The 18748-nt window shown below is 41.9% G+C and overlaps 1 protein-coding gene across 2 annotated transcripts in view; it reads right to left on the bottom strand.

Moving 5' to 3' along the window:
* The window catches only part of psip1a (PC4 and SFRS1 interacting protein 1a), a 34986-nt gene extending 23632 nt beyond the window's left edge, over positions 1-11354 (bottom strand). Inside the window, exon 1 of one of the 2 annotated variants that reach the window (XM_085459103.1) lies at positions 11169-11354. In XM_085459103.1, the coding sequence (XP_085315229.1) occupies positions 11169-11354 (186 nt within the window). The remainder of the gene's footprint in view (positions 1-11168) is intronic. The other variant, XM_085459105.1, reaches the window with a different exon arrangement.
* Between the last annotated feature and the right edge of the window lie 7394 nt (positions 11355-18748).

Genomic DNA, 18748 nt, shown 5'->3' with positions numbered 1-18748 from the left:
GTTTAAGGACAGGACGTTGACTTTGTTCATTTCGTTCATTTTATTTTTCCTGAAACGTCTTTAGTGCAAAGAAACAGACACAGATTGATAATTAAATTTGAAGGGGCAGAGTGAGTAATCTGATTTCCTGTTAGATCAATTTGAGCAGATCCAGGAGAATTGAAGCATTAGTTTGGCTCACATTCACAACCTTGATTAGGCCATAGTCTGTGGTCCAAGAGACCCCTAGGGAAACAGTATCTCACCCAAGAGGGGCCAGGTGAGAAGTTTATGATTGTGTGTACCTTTGTGTGTGTGTGTGTGTGTGTGTGTGTGTGTGAGTGAAATGGGATCCGTGCACTTCGCCAGACACGTCATTGCCCACGGCAGTCAAATGAACCCTATCCCATAAGTCAGGGTTCTGGCCCAAGGAGAGGTGACAGCAGGCCAAGCTGGAGTCGTCATGGCGATGGCCTGTGCAGAAAGTCGATAGGTGAGGAGTGGAATTGAAGAGAGGGAGCAGAGCAAGGGTTGAAGGAAGAGCAGATCAATTTTGCTGTTTGATCTTGCACAGGCTCTGAATAAATGTATATTTTAAGATGTCTTTTTTTTCTCTTTGCGCAAACATTGACATTTTTCATGTTGATTCTTGACTTTTGTGGATAGAGACCTGATTTTATCCAACATCTTGGACTTGTTATTCCTGCAGTGGTTTTCCTGTACTTCTGCAGCCAGGCTAAGGTGGCTACTTATGGGGGGAGCACTGAAGTGTGTGGCTGTGATGCCGGCCAGGCCACCATCCACCACCAGCAGCACCATTGCCGCACACAAACACACACAGTGAACACACCTCTGCACACCATCCGCACCAGACAGGTGCACTTTGTCAGGTCATAACAAAAACTGTATTTACTTCATTCTTGCACTTGTATCAAGTCACCGAGAAGACAAATACTGTTTTTTTATTCACAGTTCACTGATGCAAGAGTTGCATAAAATGCCCCAATGCATGCACGGTGCCAAATACCAGAGCACAGATGGTAAATAGTGTTGCATTGGGTTGCGTTCAGCTCCACTGGTGCGACGACATAAATTGTGTTAATAATAATAATAATAACAATAATAATAATACAGTATATTCAAACATCCTCTTTGTTTGACACTATGAATGGTCTGCATGAGGATGCTTTTGACTCTAAGAACAGCCACGATTTGAGAGTTTTCATCAACACCATTGGCTGTCTGTTTCATCTCACTTGAGTGGATTGCTATGAATCTACTTATTTTCACACACTTCCTGTCCTGAGTATAAAAGATTCTATATTAGTTCATAAAGACATTCATGGTCTATGGGTTTAAAATACACCTTAACAAAGTAACAAGGGTCTAGGAGGATTTGGCCCATTTACAGCCCTCTCTTACTCCAACTACATGGCTATCTGTACTACATCCCACGATCCCCAAAGTCCTTCTTGTCCTTGATCTGGTTTAAATAACAGACTCAGCTGCCATAATTATGATTTTATCTCATTTAACATCAGTGGATTAAAGTGTTTCAAGGTCAGAAAGATTGAAAATAAGGAGAGGTTTAAAAGAGAGTTAATGAAATACGCCGAATGGACATTTGTCTTAATTATTTATTGTCTGTATGATATTAAAGCTATGTGGTGATTATCAATTTAAATGTCTTGAGGGGGAGTTTTATTATGTTCCTTACACGCTATGTAAAAGGAAAAAATAAAACTACTTCTTGTCAGGCCATGCCTCTGTAATGTGTGTTCAAAAGGCATATTTATTCCCTTGTTGCCTGAGATGCATAAATTATGTATCACGCTGGTTGTGAAATGGTTTTATTTTTCTGGAATGCATCACGAGTGCCGCAACACTCAGTGCAAGATCAAATGAAATTACATAAGTTAAAGAACCATAAAATTTCAACTGTGGAAATGGAGGGCCTTCTATTCAGGTTGCACAAAGACTGGATTATTTAAAGAAAAAAATATTAAAAAGAAGTCTTTTCGCACCACTTTTCAACCATAGCGTCAATAATTTAGAAACGCACAACAGAAAATGCACAGGTCATGTATACTGGTTTTGCATTAAAGCCACACGCTATAGTTCAAGAGGGTGTCTCTGTTGGATGACAATGACAACTGCACACATTCCATTGCCTGATAAAGCTTCAGTGATATGTTTAAGATCACAGAACTTTGTTCGGCGGTGAGACTGTATGGAGTTGATGTTGCAGTGATGTTAGATTTGATTGCAATGTAAAAAAAAGGGCGATAATAACAACAATAATAATCATTATCAAGTAACACAAACCCAGATATTTTTTACAAATATAAACATTAAACTGGAAAGATAAATTCTAGCACAGTCTTGAGTCATTAATACTGATGACAAATGTTTTTTCACATTTTTTCTTCTTAGTCCAGAGTGCAAAGGTAGGTTGAGCAGTACACTTCCAAATTTAAAAAAAAAAAAAAAAAAAAAATCTGTTTCTTGGCTACCACCATTCCTAAATACAGAGCAATCTGGACATCGGGAAGTTTGAAGATTTTCACAGAGCATTCATGAAATTGCCAAGTGGTTATATTTAATGTCTCCGGAGAGGGTTTCAGTCCAATGTTGACATAAGGTCGGGAAAAACCAAAAAAAGATGTGCGAGGGTGTAAGGGAGGAGAGGATCATTTGTCCATCCATTCCCTTCCTAACCACTTATCCAAGTTTGACAAGAAGCTGGAGGCCTTCTAAGCTATCACTGAGCAAAATCTAGGGTACAGTCAGGACAGGTCACCAGCGAAACACGGGACAAACGACTTAACCTGTTAACCTAACGTGCACGTCTTTAGGGAGAACATCTGAAGGGACCCTCCAGCAGAGGTTCAAACCAGGACCCTTATTGCTGCGACATGAAGCACTGTGAGATAAAAATCATGTGCTTACTGCTGGAAAACATATAGAAATGTTATGTTCTGTGATTCCCCCCCCCCACATCTGTCAATCAAAACGCCCTGAACAGATTTTGTGAAAAATTAAATAGATCTAGAAAATAATATATCTCATAAACAGTATTTTACCTCACCAGTTTGTGTGTGTGTGTTTTATCCTATCAAAAGACTTGATTCCTTGTGCAATTGAATTTTAAGGAAAGGTAGTAAAACTGAATTATCCGCACCTGGAGGAATATTTGACATACAGAGAGAACTGAGGTGCTTATGGGATTCTACTCTGTCAATATGGATCTTAATACCACTCAGCCTTTCCATTTTATGTTGTCTCACAATATGTGTTTGTGTGTGTGTTTTGGGAAAGTCCCCCCCCCCCCTTTCTGGGAAATGCTCTCCTTAAGCCATTTCTGTTTTGTATTCTACTGTTCATAGTTTAGAGTGTGTGCATTTGTGTGTACACAGGATCCTCACAGGACCTGTAGTAGACCATAGTGTGCGACCTGCACAGGCACTTGGCAGCAGTCTGTGAGCTAATAACACAGGAGCGGAGCCTGCAGGTATGCCTGTGTGTCGGCCCCTGTGCACCTCAGTGCCAGCATGCCACAGCTCTCCCCTGCCTGACCCCCTGACCTCGGTCTGAGCTAATGAGCAGGTAGGATGGCTGAGCTGGGGCCTTCCAGAAGCTGCGTTTCACTCTGGATTCTGGATGACCGTATTCGTCCACGGAAAGGCTGTGAAGAAGCCAACCCCACGTTGAATGTTTCAGTCGGAAAAAAGAAAAAAAGAAAAGCAGACCGCACAAGAGGTTGCAGGTAAATATGCAAAATCACAAGGGTTTTTGCACAGATACGCACACACACACACACACAGCATGCAAACATATTGAGGACAGCCACATTAATAATTCACTACCATTAATTATGAGACGCCTGTATCTCAGTTTGGTGCCATTGCTGAGGGCATGTTAATGTGACTGTGTCTACGAAGGCTACTCCTCTCTTTTCTTTCTCTCTCTATCCCTTCTCCCCTTTGTGGGACGAGACACTGCTACCAGCCAGCCACAGCCACAGGGACCTAATTAACACAACATAAATTATGGCATGCTGATAAAGCAGTCACTGGTGCCTTCGCAGTGCAGCTCGCCCCTGCACACGGCAGACTAAGGTGGCCGACGATGTTTACTTGGTAGTTTGTTTTGCTTGCGTGCAGAAATGTGGGAAAGAGTTGTGCGTACGTGTCGCTGTTTGTGAGACAGTTATCTGGTCAGTGGGGCTGTGATTAACTCCAGGTTGGCAGTTCACTGGAAGTGTGCTAATTAATGTTCCACACATTTTCATCATTTCAGGGTGTGCTTATTTGCTTTCTTGCTAAGAGTTACAGGAGACGTTTAATTTCCTCCTCATGTGTATGTTCATACATAACTACCTATTGGCAGTGTTGGGAAGGTTACTTTTAAAATGTATTCTGTTACAGAATACAGAATACATGCCCCAAAATGTATTCTGTAACGTATTCCGTTACGTTACTCAATGAGAGTAACGTATTCTGAATACTTTGGATTACTTAATATATTATCGTGCTTTTTACAACAACGTGAATGTACTATTGCTGTGTGATTTATTACTATTACTGAAGGTCCGCGACTCCGAACTGTAGTAAAGGGACCTCTGACTAATAGTGATGTGCGGATCGATCCTGAAATATCGATTCCTCCGATACCAATCATTTATGTTCTAGAATCGATTCTCACATTAAAATATCGATATTTTAGTAATTTAGAGTAAATTTGTAGTTTATCATTAACAGGAACACAGTGGAAAGAAACTATAACATTCGGATTGCCTACATTCAAAGGAACTACTTCCTCTTCCGCCTTTCATAGTCATGTGCGAAATACGGCTGTATAAATGTCTCGCAGCCCCTTGGCGTGCGCACTCACAACAATGGCTGAGCGTAATTGTGCGGATGTATTTTACCTCCACAAACAGCTGAGCCGTGGTTTGCAATAAATGTGGCAAAAAAAGTGAGGTGTTGTGGCCATACTTGCCAACCTTGAGACCTCAGAATTAGGGAGACATTCAAAAGGGCTGTTTGGGCGGATAAATATATTTTACAGGGTTTATTTATCGGATAAAATACGTTAAATGTCACCGTTATTATTGGCCGGCCCGGAAACAGCGGGGGTGTCCAAATTCAGAGGCTGCTTCCACCTGAGGACCGGCCTTCGCGGTCTAAAGAAAGCCGGGTAGTACGTCACGAGCTCCCTCGGTGGAGTGAAACTCTGCCGTCTGCTCCTTGCTGTCTAAAATATAACCGGACACTGACGTAAACTCTTCTGTTTAATCAGTTTTCTGTTTGACGTTTATTCAGCTGTGTGAAAACCCCGGAGGAACCCTCCCGAGGGAATAATAAAGTTTAATTTAATTTAATCTAATCTAATAACTTTAATCTCAGCCAAACCGATTTACTCACGAACAAATAAAACACTGAAAAAGCCAAACAAGAACATTTTTAAGTTATCAAAGTGACTTGTACATCATGTTTAACCCGAGTGGTGAAAGACCGCGGGGGTTTGAAGACGATGTGTCGGTCGGCTCAGATATTTGAAGTTTACACAGCTACATTCTCACCTGAAAATATGTTAAACGTTTTTTTGCGACCCAGAAAGAGAAATAAGAGTAATATTAAAACTAAGTCGCTGCCGTCATTGTTGGAAACTGGAATTGGCTGTGTTGAGTATTGCAGCATTGACAGCGATCAACTCGAAGGGAAATGATGACGGAGGCAAAAATGTCCTTAATATTTTATGAACTTTATTCCTCTTCAACACACGGCAAAAACTTTTCTCATAGGTGCCGTATCTATTTCTCTTCTTCTTCTGTTTTAGGAACGTACAATGAAACAGTGCCTCCTTGTGGTGAGCACTAAAACACTGTCTCTGTTAAACCACAGTAACCATAATGTAGTTAAACAATGTACAACATGAGTACACACAACGAATATCTTAACACCCCCTCTTGTACTCAGGTTGCTGGAATCTAAAGAAAAGTTTTACAATGAACGATAAACAGTCGTACAATCTCTACCACACTTCCTTTTCCCCTTTTTTTTTTTTTCCTTTTTAAGCACCAAACATAATGTCAGCAAACTTAGCAAGTTTTAGCTTGGAAACAGGTTTGGTCATAACATCTGCAACCATTTCTTCAGTGGTGCAATATAATAGACACATTTTTCCTTCATTTACAATGGACCTTACAAAATGATATTTAATGTCCACATGTTTGCACCTCTGTCGGCTCACAGGGTTTTTAGCCAGGGCAATTGTTCCCTGGTTGTCCTCGTACACTATTGTTTGAGTGTAGCTGTAGTCATCTATACCTTTCAAAAGCTGTTCTAAATATATACACTCTTGCATTGTGGAAGCCAGAGCCATATACTCTGCTTCACAGGTAGAGAGCGCCACAGTGGGCTGTTTCTTGGTCTTCCATGAAACCAAAGAACTGTTGTTACCTAGACGTACACAGTACCCAGTAGTGCTGCGTCGATCGGCAGTGTCACCTGCCCAGTCAGCATCACTGTAGGCCACTAGACCTAAATTCTCATCTGTGTTTCTTCTAAAACACAACTTCTTATCTTTGGACCCTTTGAGATATCTCAACACGTGTTTCACAGTTCCCCACTGTTCTTCTGTAGGCTCATGGAAATGTTGCGATAACTTGCTTACCACAAAACTCAGGTCAGGGCGGGTACCTGATGCGAGGTATATAAGACTGCCTACAGCCTCTCTATACATCCTCACATCTCTTATCTTAGTAGCACCTTCTGTGTAACACAACTTCTGATCACAGGGAGTTCCTCTGGGTTTACAGTTCTGCATGTTAAACCTCATCAGTATCTTGTTGACATAGGTTTCTTGTGACATTGTTACACATCCATCAGACTGAGTGAAATCAATACCCAGAAAATGCTTAAGTCTGCCCAAGTCTTTCATCTTAAATTTGACTGAAAGCATTTCTTTCGCATCCTTCATTACCTTTTCATTGCCAGCAGCAATTATCAGGTCGTCCACCCAGATGATCATAATCACCTTACCATCTTTTGTCTCTTTGGTATAAACACAGTGGTCTGCTGGGTTTTGCCTGAAACTGTTCGCTGTTAGGTATTCATGCAAGATCCTATTCCAGTTACGACCAGATTGTTTTAACCCATACAAGGATTTTTGTAATCTACAGACTAGCCCTTCTCCCTCTTCATAACCTTCTGGCTGATCAATGTAGATTTCATAATCAATGGGAGCGTGTAAATACGCTGTCTTCACATCCATTTGGTGAAGTAACAGGTTCTCCTGCGCTGCTTTCTGTAGCAAAACTCTTATGCTAGTTAAGTTGGCTGTTGGTGAGAATGTCTCTCCATAATCTATCCCCGACTGTTGGCTGTAACCCTTGGCTACGAACCTTGCCTTGTATCTGTCGTTTCCCTCAATGTCACTCTTAATGGAATAAACCCACTTCCCCCCCACTGTTTTCTTTCCCTTTGGCAAAGTGGTTAGGGTAAAAGTGTCATTTTCCCGTAACGAGTGAATTTCTTCATCCATGGCTTTGATCCAGTTCTTTGAGTTAGCTGATTCTATGGCTTCCTTAAATGTGTTTGGGACACCACACACTGCCCTGTAGCAGTAGTCTATGGTAGTGTGGATCTCATCGCTGCCACTGTTGGCAGCTACAAAGTCATTTAAATGTCCCGGTTTTCTTCTCTCCCTAAGAGGATACCTTTTGTTGACAAATCCATCACTTGTCACACTTGTCTCTTTTCGTTCACGCTCATCAGGTATACCACTTTGTGGACTTGTGTCTGTCACAATAGGTTCTGGAACCTCATTGTCCTTGTCACCTTTCTCTGAAGGTCTGTTAGCCATAGGCTGTCTTACTCTGCTACAGTCATCATTTAGTTCTCCCTTATCTGTCTGTGTTTGTCTTTCTACATTTACTTTGCTCACAAACTTAACAAGTCTATGTTTCTGAACTTTCTCAGTTTCAGGGTGGTAAACTAAGTAGGCGGGACTGTTCTTATCATAACCTACAAAGAAACCTTGGTCACATTTTGAATCAAGTTTCCCCTTGTCCTGTTTGTATGCATAGCACACAGACCCAAATTTCTGCATTTTTGACAAGTCTGGCTTTTTACCTGTCAGCATTTGGTAGGGTGTTTTCCCTGTTCGCTTATTAAAGCATCTGTTCCGTGTTACAGCAGCAGTTTGAATGGCATAGTTCCATAGGCATTTCGGTAGCTGACTCTCAATCAGCATGCACTTGCCCATCTCGAAAAGAGTACGCCACCCCCTCTCGGCGGTACCGTTCTGATGGGGTGAGTACGGGGCTGATGTCTCATGCTTAATGCCATTTTTCCTTAACAGGGTTTGGAAATCTCTGCATGTGAACTCTGTCCCATTGTCTGATCTAATGCATTTTACGTTGCCATATGGTGCAACATCCGCTAGAAATTTCTCTGTTGCCTGCACTGTATCAGTTTTCGTCTTCAGGAAATATACAAACACTGAGTTTGAATAATCATCAGTGAATGACTGCACATATTTGTACCCATCAATAGATTCAGTGGCTATCGGACCTGCTAAATCTGTGTGTACCATTTGTAAAGGAGCCTTTGCTCTTGTATCCGGATCTCTGTTTCGGGTTTGTGCAAACTTTCCCTGGATACACACTTCACATTCCTTTTCAGGTCTATCGGTTCTCCCCTTAATCTGCATACCGTTAACCACACCTTGCAATCTTACTACATCTTCATAGTTGCAATGACCTAATATCTCATGCCATGCCTGTATGTCATGACAGGTGTTACACTTATCATTACCCTCAACTTCAGTCTGCAAATAGTACAACTTGCCATACACATGAATGTTAAAGTTAGTACCGTCTTTGTGGGTCAACGTGTCCTGCCCTTGTTTAAAGGTGACTGTTGCTCCTAATGCAGTGGCTGACTTTACAGAGAATATGTTCTGGGGGTATGATGGAATAAACAGCGCATCTTTCAGCGTTGCTTTGCGTCGCTGGCCTGTATTGTCAATCAGGAACACCTCTGCGTCCCCCCTCTGTTGGGCGACGCCTCTGCACTGGGTACCGTCTGCCAGTTCTACGCTGTGTGACTCCGGTCTGAACGCGTCGTCGAAGCTCTTGAACTTGGCGATGCTGTTAATGATGTGTGAGGTAGCCCCAGTGTCCACCAACAGGCCTTTCTCCTCAATGCTGTACGCTGACTGCTGGACCTTGATGTCTACGCCCTTAATCCTGAAGGCATAATCTGGCGTTTCTGCTTTGGATCCGTCGCCGCTCTCATCTGCGACCTTCCGCGCGCCATCTTGTTTGTCTTTATGTCTACATGTGGTATCACTGTGTGTGCTGCTTTTGCAATGACTGCACCACGTCCTCCGTCTGCACACTTTTGCTCGGTGGCCTTTTAGTCCACACTTGAAACACACAATGTCCACATCGCTCTTGTATCTGCATTGTGCGCTGGATCTCGTGTGCTCACGGCCGGTTCTTCCTCCTGTTTTCATTACGTTGTCGCTATACTCCGATGCACTCGACTTTTCAGTGTCTTCGAAACTCCGTAGCTTTGTTTTGAACTCAGCAAATGTCATATCGTCTTTATCGTGAGTAACGTGTATTGCAAATGGCTTAAAACTTTCAGGTAGACCTTTTAAAACCATAGCAATCAATAATCCATCACCTAAAGTCTCACCCGCATTGCGCAGTGCTGTAATGGCGGCCTCTGCTCTGATGACATAGTCTGTGACAGTCTCTTCCCTCTTTTTCTGAAGCGATGATAGCGTGGTGTACAGGTTGATGATTCGGGGCTTCCCCTTTCCAGCGTAGTAGTCCCTCAATATTTCTAATGCTCTTCTCCCATTGTCAGGGGCATCTCTCATAATCAGTGAGAGGCTTTTATCATCCAAAAATTGGATTAACTCGGCGTAAGCGTCAGCGTTCTTCTTACCGTCTGCTGCTACTTCAGCCTCACTGTTCGGTTCCTTCAGAACAGTGGCTTTTAATCCCAACAAGTGCAAATATCCTAGCACCTTAGTTTCCCAAAGTTCATATCTGGTCTCATCTCCGTCAAACATGAGTCGAGGCAGCCTGCTTGCTCCTCGTTGATCCATGTTGCTCTTTAGTCGTTAGCCCGTTATCCGTTTTGGCTCCGGATCTTCATGAGAAAGGGCTCTTCTTCGAGTCGGCCCTGGGCCCATAACCTGTTGAGTATTGCAGCATCGACAGCGATCAACTCGAAGGGAAATGATGACGGAGGCAAAAATGTCCTTAATATTTTATGAACTTTATTCCTCTTCAACACACGGCAAAAACTTTTCTCATAGGTGCCGTATCTATTTCTCTTCTTCTTCTGTTTTAGGAACGTACAATGAAACAGTGCCTCCTTGTGGTGAGCACTAAAACACTGTCTCTGTTAAACCACAGTAACCATAATGTAGTTAAACAATGTACAACATGAGTACACACAACGAATATCTTAACAGGCTGGGCCGCGCTATGAATTCTGCGATATGGTTTTTCAACTTTGTTGTCCGGGTGGAAAATCTGGAGAAAGGTGGGATTCTCCCGGAAAAATCGGGAGGGTTGGCATGTATGGTTGTGGCAACATCACTAACCTTGTCAAACACCTCAGAGTAAATCATATCACAAAATATGACGAGCGTATGTTGAGGCGAACTGAAGAGGAGGAGAGGGACAGGTGCTGCTAGGGTGAGAGTCTCTCACGGAGTCCTTTAGTCCTCCAGGCAGGCAAGGTGTTCAAATAGCGCACAACTTTTGTTTTTTTATTTCTATATGATGAACTCTGCATTATTAAGTGATAAGAAGAAGGTATTCTGATGTCCTGTAATCATTATGACGCTATAATTTGAGATACAATAAATAAAATCCGTTTTGTACAAAGTATCGGTATCGGATCAGTATCGTCGATACCACCCTGAATATTACTTGGTATCGGATCGGAAAGGAAATCAGTGGTATCGCACATCACTACTGACTAATACGTCGGGGTCCCTGTCGGCTCATAGCCGAAAAATAGCTTTACTTTGTTGTGTGGGTCAATTTTTCTTGCGAGAGACAGAGAGAGGCGTTGAAAGGCTGCTCCAACGGAACTTATTGTTTTCGGAGGAAAACACGAACACGGTGTACAGTCGAGTCTTAATAGCTTACTTACAACTGGGCTCGTCAGGCACTCTTCTTGGCTGCAGTGGTTATTATTATATTTACATGCTTCCAGCTCCCGTTTTTCCTCGACGACAACTCGTACCTTTCCACTCGCCTTTTTCTCCCTCCTCGCGCTCACAGACACATAACGTGTATGGCAGTGCATTCTCCCTGCAACACGGACTATACTGCCCATGATGCTACATTCTTTAGAGCTATGCTTGTAGCATAATGCCTGTTAGCTTAGCACAACAACAACAACGAAAAGGCGCTCTCTCACCCAGGAAACACACAGTCGCAGAAAGAGAGAGAGAGCGTCGCCCTGTAACCATGGCAACCGTAACGCTGCCGCCTGGAACAACAGAACGTAGCTGTCAAACAAAACCCAAACAGTCCTGACCCGCGACAAAATGAAACAGGAAAGTACCGCAGTGTAATCCATTTATTTCAACAAAGTAACTGTATTCTGAATACCACCTTTTTAAACGGTAACTGTAACGGAATACAGTTACTCATATTTTGTATTCTAAATACGTAACGGCGGTACATGTATTCCGTTACTCCCCAACACTGCCTATTGGTTATTTAGTGAGCTGTCTGAAGTCTCCCTTTGTCACCTGGCTATATCAATGAGCTGTTATCTTGCAGTGTCAAACACTGCCATGCATAAGGTGCCTGGTATGGCGCAGCATCATGGACAAAAAAAGAAACTAGAGAAGGCTATTCCTTGCTGAATCCAGCTAGAGTTGAGTTGTAAGCACTCTTATGAAATGGCAGCAATTGATGCTCAGGCACTGAGAATGGGCTGCAGCTTTGGTTAGAAGTGTCCATGTAAAGTTAGATAAAACTAGTGGTGATATGGCGCCCAGTGACCATGGACAGTCAATGAAATTCATTATGAAAGCAGTGAGTTACACTGAATCAATCTTAGCTTTGACGTGACAACTGTAGCAACAGCCAGTGGGAGCAAAAAATACTGAATCCTGGACTATCCCCTAGCAAACAGCCGCCAGCTACATGTATACAGATGGGGAATGCTTACAGACCTTATGCAGGACTTTTTAATTTTGTGTCATTTTAATATTTCTGTATAAATCAATTAAAAACATGCCACAAATGTCGCATACATTTTATATACAGAATAATGTGAAATGTTGAAACAACATTTGCAAACCCATGTGCAAAATGTGCATTAACTATACATTTAATAATCTTTGATTTAAGATGTATTAAGATGCAATTAAAAAAATGCAAAATTCTGCTTTAATGATACCCAGTAGGCCACCTGGTGAAATATTTCCCATCATCTCTAAAGTTTACATAAACTAGTTTCTCTGCTTGTATTTCCAGTTGTTTAAATTAATTTATTTTTATGTGTGTCAGTTTTTATTAACCATGCAGCCATTCTTATCAGAACCTACACAAAATACACTGCATATTGAACTCATGCGAGGCTTTTCCCTCATTTGCCACCAAGGAGAACACAGAGATTGGCTACTCCGGGTTTATGGGGAAAAACAAGCTTGCAGATACGTTTCTGAGTAATCACATAAGAAAAAAATATCCTCTAGACCAGAAAAGTAAAGACAGGGTAGAAATGTCCTGCCGTGGCATGACTTGGTTGCAAAAAGAATGTCGATTGTAGAGAAAACTATTAGAAAACGATTCTGCTGCGCACTGGCTTTAAGCTCTCAGTAAATTCTTTACTAGTACTGCATGATGTGCAATATGCTTTAGGGCTGGGGTGTCAAACATAAGGCCTGGTGGCCAGAATTTGCCCGGTAAAAACTCAAGTCTGGCCCACTGGATGACTTTGAACAATGTGAAGGAAAACATAAATTTTTGGACTTTTCAGTGTATTTTAGTAGGCTTTGCAGCTTCTTTTGTAGACCTTACCCATAGGTATTCATAGTACACCATGGTAATTAAATCAATTTTTTTTTAAATCTCTGTTTTTGACTATTGACTATAGAAATGTATGTTTTTCCAAAGGTTCCACAAAAAACACCGAATTAACAGAAAATTACAGGACCATGTAGACAATGACCTACCAGAATTTTTACATGTTTATTTCTTAGAATTTAAGCCCAAAAAGTCATCACGCTGAAAGATTTCTTTATCATGTGGAAAAACTGCTCTTGAAATTTCACTTCTTTTATTCTATCTATCTATCTATCTATCTATCTATCTATATATATATATATATATATATATATATATATATATATATATATATATATATATATATATATATATATATATATATATATATGTATCATTAAGAAAGCAAGCCTCCACAGTGGGAACATGGTGAGAGTGATCCTTTGTGTTTTATGCACACCTGCTCCTTCTGCTGTGTTGTTCCTTATGATCCTGTGAAGCTTGTTTTACTGTTTACGATTGAATTCGAACCTCAGAAAATCCCTTGTTGTGCGTACTTCCATCATCATCCAGACCCTCTTTCTAAACAGCGCTGCTTTAAAGTGACCCAACAAAAAACAAAAGGCCACATCACCTTCAAAAATATATTAATGTTGCATGGCAATGTAAGAATGGCCCATGTGGTCTCTCCTGAAAATACCTCTAAATTGATGTTGAGCAGTTCAGCTCCAAAGGAAACACATTAGATTACTCCATTACTACAGGTTAGAAATCCCCCTGAAGAAAGAAATAGGATTCACTGACCGGTAAAATTATGTCTCAAGGAAGTGATTTTTTCTCTCTCTCTCCCTGAGCCACTCCTCAGTTAAAGCTGTGTCATGCACTTTTCATGTCTGTCAGGCCAGTGAAAATTCAGTTCACGATACCACACAGAGGGATTATACCAATAATGCATTCAAGTATTGAAGAAAAGTGTAGTGAGAGCTTGTTGACAACAGAGGAGTTGTCTTGTTCCATCTCATGGGCTTACAGTAAAAATAGATGGAAGGCAGTGCGTGCCACTGCAAACACAACTGCCAATGTTTGCCTGGAACTGAGCAAAACAGCCAGTTTCCTGGTATTTTTTCCTGGATAAAGAAGAGGAAAATCCATAGCAACAGTATGGTATCATTAGTTTTGTTTTTCTGATCACTCGTCTAGATGTTTATTTTTATTCTAACAAACGTTTATTTTCCAAAGCAATTTATTCATGTACATATACAGTTTACAGTTATGGTGGGGCTTTATAGTCATCTCAAGAATTTAGGCAGCTATCCCATTACCCAGTGTGCCTGGTCTGCTTTCATCAACAATCAGACAGGGTGCTGAGAATCTGACCCTTGTGTCAGGTTTCGCAGACACATTGCTGCTAACTGCGTGACATTAACGTTATGTGTCAATCAAGGTAACAATGAAGTACCAAGTGAGTTATCTCGCTTTCCGTTATCTCAGAAGTTGGAGCTGGGAGTGATGTCACTCCCAAGTTGAGCACTTTCTACCAAAAACCAAGAAAAACCAGGATTTGTTTTCTCCAAAAGTTGATTCTGTTCATCTGGAAAAACTCCAGATGAACAGAATCAACTTTTGGAGATTTACTGACCTGGAAGATTGAGCATGCATCAAGACAGGATTTATTTTGCACTTTAGCAAGCTAGGCCCATTCATGCATCACTAACAATCTAGTGCTATGCTTGCACTTGTCAGAGTTCTGCGTATAGCTTATTTAGCCAGTAACAAATACACAACAGAGGCAGTAGAGATGAAAAGTTTTACAGTTTTACTACTCTTTGCACTCTTGCTATCTTGGATTGTGAGGTTGGTTTTGGTGGGGCTGCTCCAACTTTCCAAGCTGGTAATCAGACTTGAGTGAGCGTTCCAGTTGAAAATTCTGACTAGAGACTGGGAAATGAAATGGAATGCATCTCAAGGACCCACTCACACAGGTTTAGAGAGTCATTTTTCCCTAGTGAGCCACCTGTCACTGTCTATTTTTTAATTGATTGTCAGTAACCTCCTGATTGCATAGGTTGCCAGCACATTGCTGTATGCCTGTAGTTTGCAAGGAAGTGAAAGACTTGTCTACAAACACTGTTCAGCTGCTCTCCAAGCTGCGGTGAAACTGTAAAAAAAGGCAACACAAATTGGAACAACAACCATTTTCTTCAAAGTTAAAGTTGTGCCTTTTGAAAAATTGAGGGACAACTTTTACTTTGAAGGCAAATTTTCTCCATTTCCACGTTTTCAAGCTTTTCCGCTGCTCAGCTAGTAATTAGCGAGTGTTTGCACGCAAACGCGAAAAACTGCAGGAAATTGTGGCAACCTGTAATCAACCACAGCAATCACTGGGAGGTTTGTAGTGCAGCAGCTTCAGTGCAACTGATCTCACCCAGCACCCACCTCCAGAAACCACTGCCACTCAGTGGGTGCAAACACATTTTTTCCTTGCAGCTGGCTGTGTTGTTGTGTCCATTATGGAGGACAAATCTCGAGCAATGTGTGCAAGACGTCACATGAGAAACCTTATGCAACTGGATCATAACTGAGCTTTCTTATGCAGCTCTGACATGCAAAGTGAAGAGAATATTTGGAGTACATCCTACAAGGCTAATAGACAGTATGTTTGTGTTTTTTTTTTTGTTACTGCACTCCATTTTAAGATTTGCCTGATTCAAACCATTTTGACTGGAGCTTTGGAAGTATGGGAACATCATCTTTCTGTGAATGAGCTCGATCAATCAGCACCTTTCCTTAACTAACAGGCAAATATTAACCTCTGAAAAACCGCTCTTGCTTCTGCGCTGACAGAAAATAAAGAAGACTTGACAAATATGTCAATCATGCCTACCTGGCTGGAGCACAGTAAAAAAAAAAAAGAAGCTACAATGAGCACAATGGCAGGCAAATAATGAAGTAGATAAAACATATTTTAATCTATTAAACACGAATCTCTGAATGTGCTTCTGCACCTTAACCTTCCAAGTCTCCTGAGGTATTTTACTGCAATTCCTGGTCCTGCAGGTTTTTTTTGGGAGCCTTGAAAATTGCAATAGTAATAATAATGAAAAAAAAAGAAACCTTGTATTACTAGAAGCAGGCTTGGGAGTATATGGAGAGAAGAAGCAGAGCAGACAGCGAGGCAGTGGTCGATAAACTTCAACAAAATGAGAATGGAAGTCAAGAGCCATCCGTTAACCTGCAGCACTTGAGGAGACGACCCTCAGCTGTAGTTAATGTAGACATGTTGGGGACTGGCAAAAAGAGGCAGTGGACTTAAACAACACTAAGGGCATGATAGCTAGTTCAGAGAAATAAAGTGAACGAAACAGCAGGCTAATGAGCCATGAAAAGATGGAACCCACTGGCACCAGCATTGCTGCCAGAAAAAGAAACAAGTAAATAAAGTGGGTGAGGAGAACAAACAAACAAAGACTATTCCAGCAGCTCTTGGCTCTTGAGGAGAATCAGGCAGTGCTCAGGTAGCCTTGTTCTCTGTTTATCCGAGAACAACAGAGAAATGGGCCGAGGTGTGTTCCTCCAGGTGCATTGTGGGCATTGCCCACGGATGCGCTGTTTGATTTGCGCTCGGCCTTGCAGTTGTGCTTGTCTGTGAGCTCTTGACATGTGCACTGCCGCATGAATAATTGAGGCCTCGCACGCAGTCAGGGTCCAGCAAGCACTGCTTGCTCTCTCTCTCTTTTGCTTTCCCTCAGTCCTCCTTTTGTTTCTCCCCCTCTGTCAACCTTCCCTAAGTCTCTTTGTCTCACTTTGCCTTTCAGCTGGATTCAACAGCCAGTCCTTGGCAGTCTTTGTCTTGAAGATAGCGTGGCATTTAGTGAATTTTAACAGAAACAAATTGTATCTTGACCCCTGACACCCCTTACTCATTTCTCCTCTGCAGTTAATGGCATATTAAAAACCTACAGCAACTAGAACTGCAACTCTTCTGATTCTATCCCGAGTATCTGGGATAAGTCCTAAAGTACTAAAGCAAATTTAGTGCATAACAATCTGTGATGTTTGTGAAGACATAGCAGATTTATTAAGTCCAACCACACTGTACAGACGTGTGCAATTAAACATATAATAATGAATATTGGTATATCTCCCAAAACATAATTTGTCCTTGATCTGGTTCAGTCCTTTTTCAGTTGCTTGACTGACAAACGTTTGGCAGCTACTCCTGTTGAGTGCACACCAGAGGTCTAGCTGTAGTTTGAGATAAAGAAAAAAAGCCATACCTGGGTTAGACTGTTGATGAAGACATGCTAAATCAATGAGAAAAGACTGGAGGAGATGAGAATATACGAGCGGTCTGTCTCTTTGTATCTCCCTCCCACTCTCTTTCTCCCTCCCCTCACTTTCTGCTTCATACTCAGGCCAGTACAGTTATCAGCCCCAGCAGATAAACAAGTCTGGCTGCCAGATATAACTCCAATATGTGAAACTCAATCATAACTCCGGAAACCGGCTGGGAATATCAAAGGAGGAAAGAGGAAAATGAAAGCTGCCATGCCCACAGGGCAAAGCCCAAGGTCCCTTTTGGCAACGTAAAGCTCCCTCTCTTCCCTCTTTTCTATCACTTATTTATCTTAGAAAGTTAAAAAAAAAAAAAAAAAATCACCATGCACCATACCCTGTTTTCTAACCCCCTATAAATTTTTGTGAACATGTCTCACTAGTTTTTATAGTATATAGTGAAGGAGCTGTGCTTGGTGTCTTCATTCTTGAGTTCAGGACACTGATAGCTGTAGGGTACACGTTTCTGAAGTCTTCTTCACTCTCCATCTTTTGCCAGTAGGATGTCTGTGATTTCCACTTGTCAGTGAGGGCTAGTCATGCAGAGGGGATGGGACCTGTGCATCAGAGGGAAAGAGAAAATTTAAAGGGAAGAAATGAAAAAACAAGTGTGTGTGTGTGTGTGTGTGTGTGTGTGTGTGTGTGTGTGTGTGTGTGTGTGTGTGTGTGTGTGCGTGTGTGTGTGTTTTAGAGGGAGGGGGACTAGCTTTGACCGGACTCACTCATGCTTTGACATTGACGGCCCTGAGAGAGAAGAATAGGACCAGCTACCCCAGAGGACCATAAAGAGAGGGAGTGAGGGTGGGAGTAAAAGGAGGGGGTGATCTGCCAGAGCCTGCTCTCAGCTTTGAAGCAAGGACTAGAAAGGGCTGAGGGCACTGTTAGCCCCCTTGAAGTGGTTTCAGCACTTGTCACTCTTTTGGGCATCGCCTAGAGCTGTGGACAGCTCTGCTCTTTCAGGATGAGGTCCCACAATGGACTCTGCAGCACTGATGCTCACCTTGATGTGGTGACTTGGATCAATAGTCAGACCAGTGAGCCACTGGCTCCAGCATGTTGTGATGTTAAAAAGTAGCTGAAGTACTTCTCAATGCCTGTGTGCCGGGCAAGTGAGAGGAAGTGTCAAGATCATCTCAGCAACACACTGCAGGCTACAAAGTAGTGGAAAACCGCAGCGGATCAAGCTATAAAAAGGACTTTTCTAAAAGGTTGGAAGTGATAGAAAAATGGAAACAAAACAGATGGAAATAACTTTATGTAGTGAAGTGAGTGGTTGTCTGTATTCTTTCAGCATGTCGCTGATAAACCCACAAATAATTATTCCTTTTTTTCTCTGCTCCGCAGAGCATTTCAGGACCTTTCAACTCTGTGTTT

Source organism: Copadichromis virginalis, linkage group LG6, assembly GCF_057382275.1.
Source record: "Copadichromis virginalis isolate Kocher_CV1m ecotype Utaka linkage group LG6, C_Virginalis_male_GT1.1, whole genome shotgun sequence".
NCBI lineage: Eukaryota > Metazoa > Chordata > Actinopteri > Cichliformes > Cichlidae > Copadichromis > Copadichromis virginalis.
Note: the sequence above shows the minus strand (reverse complement) of the source record. Positions and strands in the feature narration are given on the sequence as shown.